Source organism: Thamnophis elegans, chromosome 8, assembly GCF_009769535.1.
Source record: "Thamnophis elegans isolate rThaEle1 chromosome 8, rThaEle1.pri, whole genome shotgun sequence".
Classification (NCBI taxonomy): Eukaryota; Metazoa; Chordata; class Lepidosauria; order Squamata; family Colubridae; genus Thamnophis; species Thamnophis elegans.
The window spans coordinates 56,561,615-56,577,951 of record NC_045548.1 but is presented as its reverse complement, the minus strand read 5'-3'; the positions used below and the strand labels follow the sequence as shown (position 1 = coordinate 56,577,951).

The 16,337-nt window shown below is 39.0% G+C and overlaps 1 protein-coding gene across 1 annotated transcript in view; it reads right to left on the bottom strand.

Moving 5' to 3' along the window:
- The window catches only part of GRHL2 (grainyhead like transcription factor 2), an 86,835-nt gene that overhangs the window by 61,379 nt on the left and 9,119 nt on the right, over window positions 1-16,337 (bottom strand). Inside the window, exons 2-6 of the mRNA XM_032222286.1 lie at window positions 10,149-10,338; window positions 9,646-9,713; window positions 8,059-8,455; window positions 6,431-6,486; window positions 1,318-1,474 (exon numbers count right to left, since the gene is read on the bottom strand). Coding sequence (XP_032078177.1) covers window positions 1,318-1,474; window positions 6,431-6,486; window positions 8,059-8,455; window positions 9,646-9,713; window positions 10,149-10,338 — 868 coding nt within the window. The remainder of the gene's footprint in view (window positions 1-1,317; window positions 1,475-6,430; window positions 6,487-8,058; window positions 8,456-9,645; window positions 9,714-10,148; window positions 10,339-16,337) is intronic.

Genomic DNA, 16,337 nt, shown 5'->3' with positions numbered 1-16,337 from the left:
CCTTCTGGAATTACTGAACTAACTGATGACAGGGAGATGTACAGGGGTGGTTTTTGAAAATTTTTCCTACTGGGTCAGTGAGTGTGGCTAGATAGCAATAGCAATAGCAGTAGACTTATATACCGCTTCATAGGGCTTTCAGCCCTCTCTAAGCGGTTTACAGAGAGTCAGCATATTGCCCCCAACAATCCGGGTCCTCATTTTACCCACCTCGGAAGGATGGAAGGCTGAGTCAACCCTGAGCCGGTGAGATTTGAACCGCTGAACTGCTGATCTAGCAGTAGCCTGCAGTGCTGCATTTAACCACTGCGCCACCTCGGCTCTGATGGGCATGTGACTGAGTGGGCATGGTCAACTTGACATCACTCATGCACACTCAGTCACATGACCCTCCACCACCAACCCACGCCCACCGAAGCAGTGGTGAAAAGTATTGAGGCAAGGGCGCACCAGGCAAGGGCTCTTCGCTGTCTTTTAGGGGAGGATCCCCATAGCGCCTTTATTTTGTTCCGTGGGCTCCCTCACAGGCAGCTTCTCTTTCTGGCCCACAAGCAGAGAACAAGGTTGCTACCTGCCTCCCCCCCATGCGGTTTTTTCTGGTACCTCCTACTCATAAAAACTTACTTGGTATCAAAAATGAGGTCTTCTCAATACCCAATGAAAGATACATTTGTATTTGCTTGTGTTCCTAGTATAACCTTTTAACTAATGCTTTCAGGTAGTCTGAAAGCAATACTGGCACAAGTAACTTATATCCATACACAAAAATGGCTATAAACCAGGAAAGGATCTTAAAACAGCCCTACTGAACTTTGAAGAGATGCTGTTGTCTTAATACTTTAAGACATGTGGATTTCAACTTCCAGAATTTCTCAGCCAGCCATGCTTGATAGGGAATTCTGGGTCCACTTTCTTTAGTTGCCAATTTTGGGTATCCCTGCTTTAAGCTATGGGTTTGAAGGAACAATTTCCACTAGTTCTAGTAGCTTTTGAGCAATCCTTATCATCACTTTTTATTTTTTTATATAGAAATCTTAAATTGCAAAACAAGACCTTAACATTTCAAAGAAACAGGCAATGCCTACAACGATTTAGCATTCCAGGACAGGTACAGTGATCCATGATATTTTGTATTGAGAACTCAGTTTCAGGTTTCTGATTCACAATCTTTTTGGAAAAGAATGAGCTTAAACTTCTATTAAGAGATTGGTTGTTAGAACTGAATTCACATTTCAGCAGAATGAAAACAAGGACACATATTAAAAGTCTTTAGCCAACTAACATTATCAATTACTATACATGCAAGACTAGCCATACCCGGACTTTGCTGATTGGATATCTGAAGCATTTGTTGTCCCCAGCTTCACTCAGTGTTATGGCATAAAACTGCCCTTTGTTTAAGTAAGTCATTGGTCCTTCTCCTTGTTTTTGGCGGAGGGATTTGGTAGCTTCCAAAGTATATCGAAATGTGTTACTATAAAGAAAATAAGAATAAACGTAGAAAATACATTGTTGAAGAAAAGTTGAATAAAGGCCTTAGAATTATTATTATAAATTCATGCCTTAGATCAGTGGTTCTCAACCTGTGGTTCAGGACCCCTTTGGGGGTTGAATGACCCTTTCACAGGGGTCTCCTAAGACCATCGGAAAACACATATTTTTGAAAAAAATACGGAAAACATAAAATAATTTTATGGTTGGGGGCCACCACAACATGAGGAACTATATTAAAGGGTCGTGGCATTAGGAAAGTTGAGACCCACTGCCTTAGATTGATGCATTAATTCATATAATAGCAATAGCACATATATCACTTCAAAGTGCTTTACAGCCCTTTCTAAGCGGTTTACAGAGTCAGCATATTGCCCCCAACAATCTGGGTCCTCATTTTACCGACCTTGGAAGGATGGAAGGTGAGCCGATGAGAAACAAACTGCCGAACTGGAGGCAGCTGGCAGACAGCAGAAGTAGCCAGAATGCAGTTAGTACACTTAGCAACAGAAACGTTAGTCTCAATTATGGTAATAAGTCGAGGACTACCTACATGGGGATGTTGTTCTTAATTGTTAAATTTAAGAGTAGCTACCCAGCACTAAGCAAACTGTTGAACCTATATCCAGACTCAGCATTATAGTCTCGTCACCTTATCAACTGGCAAACATTTCATAGAAATACATGCTTGCAATCCAGGGATCCTTCCTAACTGAATGTTAGGTTTTATACTTAGTCTCAAATTCAAGATAGACTTAACTAAATATGGATTTACTTTTCAGCAGGGATTGTCATATATTCTGCCATTCCACTCAGCTTTCTTCTATGTTTAAAATAATGTAGCTCTCATAGTGACTGCAGGGAGAGTGAATTACATCCCATTGTAATTCAAAGTATTTGGCTTTGAATGAAATCATTAGTTTTACAAAAGATTTACTCTGGGTGAAGACTAGATCTTGAGAGTGTCTGTTTTGCAATGTTTCTCCTCCAATGAGGAGGATTGCTTTCATTTTATCCTATGCATCTGTCTGCCTCTGTCACTTTCTCAAGCTCATACTCTATTAGTAGGAAGAAAAAACTAAATTCTTCCTTAGAGGCCCCTTGCTGTTCAATTCTTTTGCTGTCTGGTGAATCTTAGGCTTTAGTGAAAAACAAAGTGAACCCAAGCCTAAGTCTTTCCTCCTCTTTATTACATCACCGGTGTGATAAATGCCACACCCCACTGTCTGCACTATGTGCTGTTATTATGATTATGCAACCAGCAGAATTCTAGCTTCCTGTTTTTAAAGATTTTTTTAAAAAATTCCTGTGTTTCATGGAAACATGTTTTCAAATCACTATATCATTGACAGTGATCACAATAGTGTTTTTGAACAGACAGAAGTTTAAAAGAACAGTAGGTAAACATGATGTGAACAAAAATGTGACTGTAAAACTGTCAATAGTGGAAAAAGTGCTATTCCAGGGCTAAAACTAACAGGGTTCATTCTTATTTAATCACCAGTTCCTAGATAAAAATACACCTTTGGCTTGCTAAGAAATTGTTTGAGCAAATGCTTTACTTTACTTTTGAAACCTAATTATATGAAATAGCCTATGTTATATTGATAATATTTCTCTCTTTCACTTATTTAAGAAAGCTTCTGCTTCTGAAAAAAATGATAAGAAAAGGGGTATCATTTGCATTTTTTAAAAAGAAAATAATACTTTTGTAATGCATTCCTCCACACTTCTGTATTTATAAAGGAAAAGGTGAAAAGTGGAGGAAAAATGGGAAATGTGCTTTGATCCAAATAATCTCAATATAATGCACATTTGAGAAAAAGAATCCTATCTTCACATATATGCAGTGCAGACAATCTCTGCACTGAGATCATAGATGAGGTTTTTTTTAACATAGTTATTAATGACTTCCAACAGGGATGTCAAACTTGCTTGTCATGGCATTGTCACATGATGTATCACAACTTTTTCCCACTTCGCTAAACCAGGCATGGGCGTGGCCAACATTTGATGCATCTGGTCCGTCGGCTGCGAGTTTTACAGCCCTGACTTAGAACCATGAGTGCAAATTATTTCAGGTGTCCAAATGTAAAATAAAAAAGTGCTCGAGGATATTTCCCAAAATGCGAAATGTGCTTTGATCCAAATTATCTCAACATAATGCACATTTGAGAAAAGGAATCCTATCTTCACATATATGCAGATGACCTTGGTTGATCTTGAAGCTCTGATAGTTAATCCAATGAAAATGTCAACACAATGCGGCACAGCTGTGAAGGTGAATTCTATTCATACTATGAGTCATTAGGAAAGGGATCAAAAACAAAACCTGTATCTTAATGTCTTTCTAAATATACTTTATGGATACATTTAAGATATTGGACAAACCTCAATTGCTGCGTCTCAAAAAATTAAGATAATACTAGAAAAGGCTGTACATAAAATGAAGGTTAGAGTTGCAGGGTTTTTTTTCATTTTGAAAAAAAAAAACAATCGAGATGGTAGAGATTTTGAAACTTATGCATGTCGTGAAGAATGTGAATAGCGAATGCCTTTCCTTCTCTCATAATAATATAGATTGGATTTAACCTAGATTTATCCAATGAAGATGAATGATAGAAGATTCTGGAGAGCTTAAAGCAGTCTTTCTTAATCTTTTTACTCTGTTGGAAACTTGAAATGACTTTCATGTCTCAGAGAATCCCTGAACAAAAATATGAAAATTCACAGTACAATTCACTTCTGGTCCACACAATCCATGTTTTCAACAAAGGGGCCTTGACTCCAGCTGTGTGCAGGAATCCAAATTAGGGCACTTACAAGGGAATGCTTTTTAGTCTACATCAGTGAAAACGTAAGTTTTCTAAATCACAGGGAATCATCGTTCCTTTTTACTCTGTTCAGGTATTTTATTCAATTCTGATCATCACATTTGAAGAAAGATTCAGATCATCTTGAACAGGTTTGGAGAAGGGCAACACGAAATAATTAAAGGACTAAAAACTAAGTGATGGGGAAAGAAACCAAAGATGGTATGAATGGTTAGCTGGAGGAAATAATACTTTACAAATGTCTGAAGAGGTGCCAGCCAAAAAAACAAAAAGGCCAAGAGTAATACCTTATCATTTTAGAGCACAGGTGTCAAACTCATAGTGTCAGGTTACCATCATGTGACATTTCACAATGTTTTTTTCCCTTTGCAGAGCTGGGATGAGCATGGCCTGCATAAGACATATCCGGACAGTTTGACACCCCTGTTCTAGAGGGCAGATTACTGAATTCAATTTTCAGAAAGGCAGATCTTGCCTGAATTGCTTGGGGAAATGTAAGTTGGAATCAATTGCTAAGGGAAATATTAAGCACCCCTTCATTGGACAAGCGGCATTCAAATGAAGTTACTGCCAAGGATGATTCACCACTCCAGGCTGTGCTGGAGATGCCAAGGAAATCTGGAACTGGTGGCTGTGCAGGTTGTTAGGATTTGATAGAACAAAAATCCTATCATGTTGCTATTTGTCAATAAATATCTAGATAATACAGAGGTATCTGCCCTGCTGGTTATTCTTTACAGTTATTCTATTGTGCTTCCTTTTCAAGAAGTGTGGGGGTTCTTCCTGGATTCTTGGTTTTCTGATTAAGTAGCCAGTGAAAGCTGTGGCTAAGGAGCCTTCATCCAGTTTTGAATGTTGTACCAATTATGACCGTACTTGGATCAGATGTTTCCAATATAGTTAACCTTCATCCTGATCACTGGACTGCACTTTGTGTGAATCTGCCTTTGCAGGTAGCATCTAGACCCGTGATGGCGAACTTATGGCATGTGTGCCACAGGTGGCACGTGGAGCCATATTTGCTTGCATGCCAGCAGTCAGCTCCGAAGCACATGTGCATGTCAGCCAGCTGATTTTCAGCCTTCCGGAGGGCCGGAATAAGCTGTTTTCGCCCTCCACAGGCTTCAAGAAAGCCTCGGAGGCTGGGGAGGGCAAAAAATAGGCCTAATGGGCGAACCAGAAGTTCATTCCCAAACTTCCAGTTGGCTTGTTGCGGCCGTTTTTTGCCCACCTGAGGCTTCAGGGAAGCCTCCGGAGCCTGGAAAGGGGTCATGTGCACATGCGCAGGGGGGGGGAAGTGTCACACATGCATGTGGGTGGGGAGGATTGAATTGGTGTGGGCATGCGCACATGTGCACACAATTTTGGCACGCCATAAGAAAAAGGTTTGCCATCACTGATCTAGACGGTTAGTAGGGGCAGAGATTGCAGGATCTCACCAATTTTAAAGCACTACCTGCCAATAGCTATTTGGACTCAATTCAAATACCTGGCTATCAGACCCCTATTCCACCTCTGTCCTTCTAGCCCAAAGATCTAGGGAAGCCTTGTTCAGGTTGAATGGCACAGAAAGCATGACTAGATGCCAGGCATTTTCATTTTAGCCTTAGTAACTACAAAATTTCCTGTGAAGCACTTTCTGCTTGTGTACGAATCCAGCAACTATGTAGATAGAACTAATCCTTGCCATTTTCTTTTCAGGTGGAGCAACAATGTTGGGTGCAAGGTACACCTATATTGTATTCACATATTACAGTAAGATGAAGAAATCACACTCCCAACCATAGATATCTCCCTCTGGTCATTCAAAATGATGTAGAGAAGAAATTTTCCAATTCTTACTGTCGCTTTGCTATGTGGCACAAATTACATGGATAAAACATACTTCTACTGGATCTCATTGCAAGATATATATTTTCTTCTGAATTTCATTTAGACAGGAGAAGAAGAGACTGAGTATGCTGAATGCAAGTTTAAAAAGTTCTTCTTCATGATAAATGCCCAAGCAAAATCTGTGCCCTCCATGCAAATTTATAGCCTGAAGCCAATCAGAAGCTTTTATAAATCTAGTGTACCTTCAGTATTTTCTCATTGTCAATACTTACTTGGCTGTTTGTTCATAAATATATTCCTCGGGACCTACAGAACTACTGCGAAATTTCTGAAAGATGAAGAAATAATATATATCAAGAGTAGTTGAGCAGAAGATCACGACTAACTTAAGCTCTACTGATTTCCACTTGACTGGATCCAATCCAAGAGATCTAAAGACAAAATATTTTCTAAAACACTCCTATGAGGTACAAAATATCGAGATAACTTTAAAAGAGGCAAGAAGTGTAGTTTTAGAAACACCTGTATTCAAAATTGAATACTCGAAAATACTTTGAATAATTTTTTTTAAAAAAACCTCACAAATGGACTATTGCAATTCACTCTACATGGGTCTCCCCTTGAAGAGCCTTCAGAAGTGATGTGGTATGGAATATGGTAGCACATGCAATTATGTGCACTCCTTGCTCAGCGCATGTTATACCTTTTCTCCTTGAGCTGCATTGGGATTCAATTTATATTCAGCTGGCTGTAATATGCACTTCATTGCATGAGACCAAATTGTTTGAGGGACCATCTCCATCTGACTATGTCTACCCATTCCATTAGGCCTGGCAAAAAAAGGCATGCTCCAGATTCTATCTGCTAAGAAATGTCATCTGGCAGAACCAGGAAGAGAACATTTTTTATAGAAACACGCGCCTCTCAGAATATGATTTCCCCAGGAGAAAAAGAAGGGCTTAAGCTCATCGCATGCTTGTGTTCCATCACTAAATTTTTCCAGGTGTTGGATAAATAATTTCTATCAGATCTTTTATATCTGGCTCCCAATGTATTCTCCTTTTGGAAGCTTTTTTGCAAGAGTTCATACAGCCTATTTCAATCTTAGCATTTGGTGCCATAATTACTGTGCAAGTCCCATAATAATGGAACATTTCATTGTTTATACTTTGAATAAATGTCCCAAAAGAAAAAAAATGTCAAAAGGGAACTATTCTAACAATGTTATATCTCTGTTATTTCACCCAAGAATCTCCCAAAACATATTCAGACCTCTATACAAAAGAGATTCTTACTACTTGAAATCTCCTTTTTTTTAAAAAAAAGTATACAATCTATATTTCATTAAGCCTTCCAGGACAACTTACAAATACAAAGCAGCGTACAAAATTCAAAACAGTCTAAATTTTTTTTTAAAGTTAAAATAATATGTTCAAATTCTAAGAGAATCAAAATTCAAATACATTAAGGTAATAGATTAGAAAATGTAATAGAACAAAATTATCTCTCTGTGTGTCATTTGAAAGAAAATTAGCTGTCAGCTTTGAAGCCAACCTGGGGTTATTACTTGGAATGTTGACATTAGCATCGGTTGCAGAGATAATCCTACAAACCTATAACAGCATTGAAACTCTCTAGCTAGTTATCTACTGCCTTTGAAAAAACTTGGAATACCTCCTCCAAAGATGGAATTTATCCCACTTGGCAACTCAGGAATAACCATTAGCCAAAGCCATTGTTTTGAAGTTTATTTCTCACTCATATCTAAATCACTGACTTATTGGGGTGATAAAGTGAATGAACTGCCCTGACTTCCATTGATAAAAATGAAAAAAAATGTGTGAACAACGAATGAACCTCACACCTTCTGCTCCCACATTCCCCAAAATAATAGACATACCTCTGTTCCCTCATCTTTAAAGGTATCACTGTAAGTACTATCTGGAGTGCTGCGTTGATCGTCTTTCATATAGGTTGAATGGGCTGTGATGCTGGGCACTTCATAATGCGGATGTTCAAATATGACCCCCCGATGTTCTTCATTTTCTCCCCTGGCATAATGCACTGAAGGAGTCATGTAAACTGGGGTATATTCCTCTGCTTTCACCACCATCACTCCAGTCACAGAAATGGAGGATGGGCTTCCTGATACATTTGAATTGAACTGCTCCCTTTTGGAAGTGTCCAACTGCTCTTGATTGACGGAGAGATTTACTGGCACCGTTTTCAAAACCTGCACTCTGTTTTCACCATTGCTGCTCAAGTTACTTTGCGTTTCGCTAGTGGGAAGGCAGTTTCTGAGGGGAAAAGATACAGCGAGTAAAAGCAAATCTTGAGAGGCGGCAAATAGATTAAATAGAAGCAAATAAACAATCAAATCATTTATTTAATTAAATGTTATTAGCATGTCTGTTGACATCTGTGCTGAACTAGAATAGGGAACCCTGCATGTGAATTTGCCTTGAGTCATGAAATTCACTCATAACCTTGGGCTAAGTGGAAGGAGAGAATTATGAATGTCAAATTTGACTTCCTTCAAAGAAAGGTGAACTATAAACAATACTCCAGGCTGCTGTCCTGATGATTATAATGCTTTGGATTAATATTGCAAACAATCCTGGAACATATTTATGAAGGGCAGTATAGAAATAACAATAAGTCATCTGAGGTATCATGAATGTAACAGTTCCACTCTTTGGGTAGTTTGTCCATTGTCTATCATTCCACTATGGAATTGTGCTGTTTCTTTAGCTGTGGAAGAATCAGCTAGGAGTGTTCCTTCTGGAACATGGCCCTCATATGAAAGAAGAGCACGTCTCAGAACAAGATACAGTGGAACCTCGGGTCACGAATGCTTCTGACCATGACCAAATCAGGTGCAGGCCAAAAAATTCGCTAAATGTTTCACTCTGTTCACGAACACATCTTCAGGTAGCAATCAATCACAGGCGCAGCGATTTTCCCTGCCGCAACAATTTCCCCTTCTGTGCCTTTTTGTGTGTGTGCGCGCATGCACAGTCTTGCTTCTGGTCGTTGGGTGCCAACCGAAGTCCTGGAATGGGTTACGGTTGTGATTGGAAGTTCCACTGTACCATGGGTAAGGTGATTGAATGTGCCACCCTTATGGAGGGGGAAGTGGCAAATGCAGTGAAAACTTTTTACTAATATAAAAAAAATATTTAACATTTAAGAAAATGCTTAACAGAATAACAGAGTTGGAAGGGACCTTGGAGGTCTTCTTGTCCAACAGCTTGTTCAAGCAGAAAACCTTATACCGTTTTAGACAAATGGTTATTCAATCTCTTTTTTAAAACCTGAAGCATTTACAATATTTAATCTATTGTCTTCTAAAATTCCCAACACTTCCAGTCTGGGTTTTTTTTTTTAAAAAAACTTGGCTAATTTTATCTTTACCTTTAGATAAAATCTCCTATCACACATACTGTATACACAGAAAGAGAGAGAGACAGATTTAGAGATATCGTACCTTTTCTCCTGGTCTTCTTGATTATCACTCACTTTGTTAACAGGCAATAATCTTCTATCTCTTGGAACCTGAAACATCAGGGCATAAAACTTTTGAATCCTTTATTTAAAGGCTATTAAGGGCTGCTTAATGATAGTGGTGCAACTTAGTTAGAATTGATGACCAGCTCTAAAACTTCACATCAGTTTTATTTGGTCTTTGGTAGTCTGTGGATCACATGAAAGCATACAACAGTTTCAAGGGCAGATTATAACTAGTTCTAAAATATATCCCTTGGTTAATTATGTATTTCCAGGATTGTATCCCATATAATGACTCCAAATAGCTCACAACAATTCATAAAAAACATAGTTTAAAAAATGCCCTTGCCCTTTAGGTGTCAGACCAATTATCCTCACATCAACCTCTTGGATTGAGTCTGGAAATGCAACTGGAGCCAGATTTATTTACATGCAACAGATTTACTTGCTGTAAAAATCCATTTTCAGCATTTTATTCCCTACCTTATAATAGTCATATAATAATCCCAGAGCAGCAGCACTGTCCTCGTCTCCGTTGATGCTCATCATAGCTTTAGTAGCTGCTGTTAAGGGGTTTTCCAGATAAGATTTCCAAGCTTCATCTTCACTTGTGTAAGCTCTTCTGGTATTAAAGGGGGCATCGCTTGGCACTATAGTCACAAGCCGGTTTTTACTGCGGTTTAAAAATACAAAAAAGCATGCTATCACATCTGAAACACCTTTCTTTACCAGTAACTCATTTAAATCCTAAACAGGATGGCAGAGGAAAAACTAATCTAATAATTTTAAAAACATATGATGCAACATTTTTTTTTAAAAAAATGATTGGTATGCTCTGTTATCCCACTGAAAAACAGACACAAACAATGAACAAAACTGATCTTCTCTGTTTTCCATAACTGGAAACACGGACGAGGATATTAAACCAATATTAAAGTCTTTCTGGTGTGTACATTTCATTATAGTTTTGTATAGAAATTCCTCTTCATAATTTACCGTGTTTCCCCAAAAATAAGACAGGGTCTTATTTTCTTTTGAACCCTGAAATAAGCACTTGGCCTTATTTTCAGGGACGTCTTATTATTTTTTGGGTGCAGGAGGCGGCGAGTGTGGTCACCTCATGGCTGCTGCTGGGGAGGGCTTATTTTCAGGGGAGGGCTTATTTTAGTGCATGCGACCCAAAGTCCGATAGGGCCTATTATCTGGGGAGGTCTTATTTTCAGGGAAACCGGGTAATACTGCATTTCCAATGAGAACCATTTTGCATAATGACTAGGGCAGTATTGCCAATGTAGCATCCTCCAGATATCACGGTCTGCAACATTTTTCATGATGATCAGTGGTGGGATTCAATTTTTTTTACCACCGATTCTGGGGGGGGGGTGGCTTGTTGGGCGTGGCATGACTTAGTGGGCATGGATTGGTGGCCTGGCAGGGGAAGGATACTCTCCCCATTCCAGGGGAAGGTTACTGCAAAATCCCCATTCCCTCCTGATCAGCTGGGACTCGGGAGGCAGAGAATAGATGGGGGCAGGGCCAGTCAGAGGTGGTATTTACTGGTTCTCCAACTACTAAAAAATTCCGCTACCGGTTCTCCAGAACTGGTCAAAACCTGCTGAATACCATCTCTGATGATGATGATGATGATGGTATCATCAAACACCACAGGTGAAGATGAGATGGACAAAAACTGGGCTACAGCATTGGACTAGAATCAGAAAGGTTGGGACTTGGTTTCCATTTTGCTAGAACTTTCACAGGGTTATCTTGGACCAGAATAGCAGACTGGGGATTATAATCTCTCTGGTCCAAAACAAAAATTTTGTACCCAGCTTTTAGGCAAGTCAAATCCTCTCAGAATTATTTCATACAGTGATATCAAGTGCAAAATGAGGGCAACATGTTTATTCCTTGAAGGAAGAGTGTAATATAAGAAAACATGTGCTTTTCTTTCATGTAATTACTTTTGGCCACTTGTAATCGGGAAGAACCCGCTTAGCTTAAGAAATCATCGGAAATTATGAAAAAATCAAAGAATCTATAGTAGTCCATAATATATTCAAAAATCATAAAGCCTGTAAAAAGAGCTGGAATCATACTTTAAATTGTTTGTGGAACTGCCCAATAAATAATAATAACTCAACTTACATAATACATGGCCAGTCTTGACCAAATATTAAGATTTTAAAAATAGAATATTCCTTTAAACTATTTATTTTGTTTGCTATCCTCCCACTTCCCAACAGGGTTCAATATTTGTTACATACAAGTAAGATACTGTGATGCAGAGGTGGTATTCAACAGGTTCTGACCAGTTTTGGAGAAAAACCGGTAGCAGAAATTTTGAGTAGTTTGGAGAACCGGTAAATACCACCTATGACTGGCCATGTCCCCATCTATTCTCTGCCTCCCGAGTCCCAGCTGATTGGGAGGAAATGGGGATTTTGTTGTAACCTTCCCCTGGAGTGGGGAGGGAATGGAGATTTTACAGTATCCTTCCCCTGCCATGCCCACCAATCCACACCCACCAAGCCATGCCACACCCACAGAGTCAGTAATAAAAAAAATTGAATCCCACCACTGCTGTGATGACCGAAAGAGTTGTCCAGTTGTCCCAGCCAAAAAACTGATTTTACTAATAAAAATACAGAACTCTGGAAAGCAAGTAAAATGTGGGTTACTCATTCTAATTATTGACTAAGTTTGGTTATACATTCAATTGCAACATCAGACCTTAAAAATTAAAAAAGTAAGTATTGAAATTGTGCAAAATTAACCATAGGGTTTTTTCAAAAGTGGCCATGGTGAGTTCTGTGTTTGACATTGACTTTGGAAAAATGTTGTCCAGTGGGTCCATTTCAAAGGCAGCATCTTCCTCCAATCTACTCGCTACCCAGTGCTACGAGCTTGTTAAAGATGCATAGCGATCATACAGTAGCAATGTGCTAGAAGTCCCAATGTCAGGGTTTCAAAAAACACCCCCAACAAGATAAAACTCCAAGGCTTGGGTTTCCTCAAAGTTCTACTTTATTAGGGATGTCATGTTGGCACATCTGGGAAAACCCGAATCTGAAAGCTTCCAGGCTTTCCCACCCAGTTGAAAGTTCAAGATCCTGCCCCAACACCCACAAGTCCATCACATGGTCCAATCTTTCACTGCCACGAAGACAGGTTTCTCCCATCCACATCCGGCTTTAGTCTAGAAGATTGGAGTTTTTTTTTAAAGGGAAGTGGGATCTATGAGATGTCAGAAGTCGAATCCTAACAGTTGCCCAAACATGTTGAGTTATTGACACAAGACATGGAAAAATGTTGAGAAATACCAGGCTATGGTATTTCAGAACATGTAGGTAGGAATCAATTACACAATAACTTTACCATTATCAAATGCTAGAAGTTAAAATATTTTAACAAGCAGTTGACATATACTATATCAGCTCCGTCCTTTTAATTAGGTATATCTTGAGATACTGTAAACTGTCCATACTGAATTAGCATGCAGTTTTAAAATGTTTTTAAAGTTTCTTTATTCAACCCACTGCTTGACAAATTATCAGAAGCTAAGGATAACTAACCTAAGCACATCCTTAGGAATATAAGAAATTGGCTCTAACACCAGAATCTAACTTTTGTTTATGAAATGTAATATTGTTATCTGTGGTAAGCAGTGTATCTCACCAGCTATTAGATTCTTTAAAAAGAAAAGATGCCAAATATTGAACATGTGTGCTCAAAATCAGAAATGTTCAATCTTTTTGAGGCCATGAATTGTCTTTAATTACTGAATAAAGTGCCATGAATTTTCTTACAAAAATGCTAGGAGTGGCATAAAAGCTAAATTAAATTTACATTAAATTAAGATGCTTAAAACAATTGTTTCCCATTAATTTAATAAGTTTCTCCAATGTCCTAATCATTATTATTTAGTGTTAAATTTTGAAGGATCTCTAGGTATTTATCTAAATTTCAAGGACACATATTTTCCATGCAAACCTTTTTATATCTCTGACATAAAAACCCATTATGGACTTCCAGAACTTAACAAATATCAAACAAATGACATTAATATTGGTGATTCAAAAGAGTTCTGTTCCATGTTTAAATATCTTCCTACCAGGAACAAATCGGTTTAAAAAAAGGAAATTAAAGCAAATATCACTTTTTGTATTAGAACACCGACACCGGGCCGTAGCATGCCGGAAAACAGGCTATGCAAACAAGTGAAGCCCCATCTGTGTGATGCAGGCAGCATGTGAAACCATACCCCATCCAGTATGGTTTCACATACTGCCTCCACAGAACCAGTGCCTGGTGCCCAAAAGATTGGGGGTGGGGGTGGGGGCTGCTGGCCTAGAACCACCAAAAAATACTACATTCCTTTTTTACCTCAGTTACAAAGAATATACAGCTCAATTTGTGGGGATATAGATCTTGGGTTGTCAGGATAGGGATGTTACTGTCTTTTGTATTGCAAGAAACACACTATTGCATAGCAGCTTCCTATAGAAAGAGCTTCTTGCATTTGCTTGGATATTTTTCCCTATTATTACTGCATTATACCAAATATTAAAAGTGCCACTCTGGATTATTTGAAAGGAAAATTCATTGCTGCTTATCTGAACACTTGGCTGAAATAATTTTACAGGTGCCATTTTCAAAGAATGAATGGCAGAAGGAATATGAGGGAGGCAGGTAAGGCCTGGGAGGAGTAGATAAAAATGTGTGGGAGAAGCTAATGATTATATTTTAAATGGAACTCTTGAACTGTAAGTTTCAATTTCTCTGCCAACTGCAGAAAAATGTTATTTATCTCCTCTATCGCCTTCCAGCAAAGTTTGCTTGCTCTATAGTGTGTTTGTGGGGGTGGGGGGAATCTTCATCTAGTTATCTTGATGTGGCTAACCTCAACCTAACCCTGACCTTCCCCTAAGGCAAGGCTTCACTGGCTTTGATGAAGCCAGCTAATTGAGAATGACCCAGAAGGTAGATGCAATCTATACATTAAGCAATCTTGAAGCAGTCAAAGTCAGATGCAGCACAAAAGACAGGAGTAATTTCCTGGGGGCAAAATTTGTGAGACCTGCAAAGGGACCAAGAGCAGAAGGGATCCAAGAATGGTGCAGAAGAGGATTGGTGATCCAGGATTTTATTCCTGAAATTCTGTAACTGTACACACATACACACAAACCTCTCCTTGGCTTTGATAGAGTTCATTACCTATTGTTTAAAAATGTACTGAACCTCACTGAGTGTCAGGAAATAAAGCCTTAAAGAGACTGGTACCAATTCCAGAAATTCTCTTCCACTTCGCTGCAATCCACTCCCTTTCATAGGGAACTAGAAGTCAATCAAGCAAACCTATTGAGATTTGTAGCTGAGCATTCTGGAGTTGTCCTTCCGATACATCTGGGAGGTGCCGGGCTAAGAAAGGCTACATTTGATGTTTCAAGGAAGAATGAGTCAATAGGAGGATTTTAGCTTTGAAGAAAAAGCAAATGGGGGTCATGCATGCATCTACTCAGTTCCATTCTTATACGTTTAGAGTAGCAAATCACCCACAGCAAAGCACTGGGCTGTGTGTTTGTTTTTCACCTGACAAATAAACAAATACTGTCCTGAGGAAAAAAAATTGAGCTCATTTCAAAGAAAGGTCACCCTTCAGATTTCTCAATAGGGAAATTTCTTTTTAAGCCAAATAATATGTAGAACTTTATTTTGGAATAATTCCATGGTTTTCCAAAGGCAGGCTTGCTGTCTGTGTGTGTCTCTCTGTCTTGCCTTCTGTCTCTGTCTCTCTCGCTATGTCTGTCTGTCTCTGTCTGTTTCTGTCTCTCTGTCTTGCCCTCTGTCTCTGTCTCTCTGTGTGTCTGTGTCTCTCTGTCTGTGTCTCTGTCTCTATCTCTTTTGCTATGTCTCTCTGTCTGTCTCTGTGTCTCTGTCTGTCTCTGTGTCTCTGTCTGTCTCTGTCTGTCTCTCTCTGTGTGTCTGTGTCTCTCTGTCTCTCTGTCTCTCTCTCTCTGTCTCTTTCGCTATGTCTCTTTGTCTGTCTCTGTCTGTCTCTGTTTTGCCCTCTGTCTGTCTCTCTGTCTCTCTCTCTCTCTCTCTCTGTGTCTTTGTCTCTGTCTCTGTCTGTCTGTCTTGGTCTCTCTCTCTCTCTCTCTCTCTCTCTCTCTCTCTCTCTCTCACACACACACACACACACACACACACACACACACACACACACAGCATTGATTTGTCTCCATAAAAACAAGACCTCTCTTGTCTTTGAAAGTATGTATCAACACTATGAAATCAAGGAACTAGAAGATGATAAGCCAAGGAAATAATAGCTACTCCAGTACCTTAAAGCTGATACTCAAGAACAGCTCTGCACCACACTAACCACCCTAGGAATTATGTTCAGTTCTAGCTAAACATAATCTGAAAATAAATATAAATGCTAACTTTCCACCATTTCCCTAAGATCATCTGCTGTCTTTTAAGGCAAAGGATATTACCGAATAGTAAGTGGGATTCACTTCCCAGTCAAATCAGCTTTTGTATGTAAAGGGGGAGGTGTATCTTAAAAAAAAAACAATTATTCACTTGTTCTTGCATTTGTCCGTCCTTCTTAAATTAGCTTTGCCTGGAGAAGATCCCCTCTATCTCCAGATGGACACATGGTATACA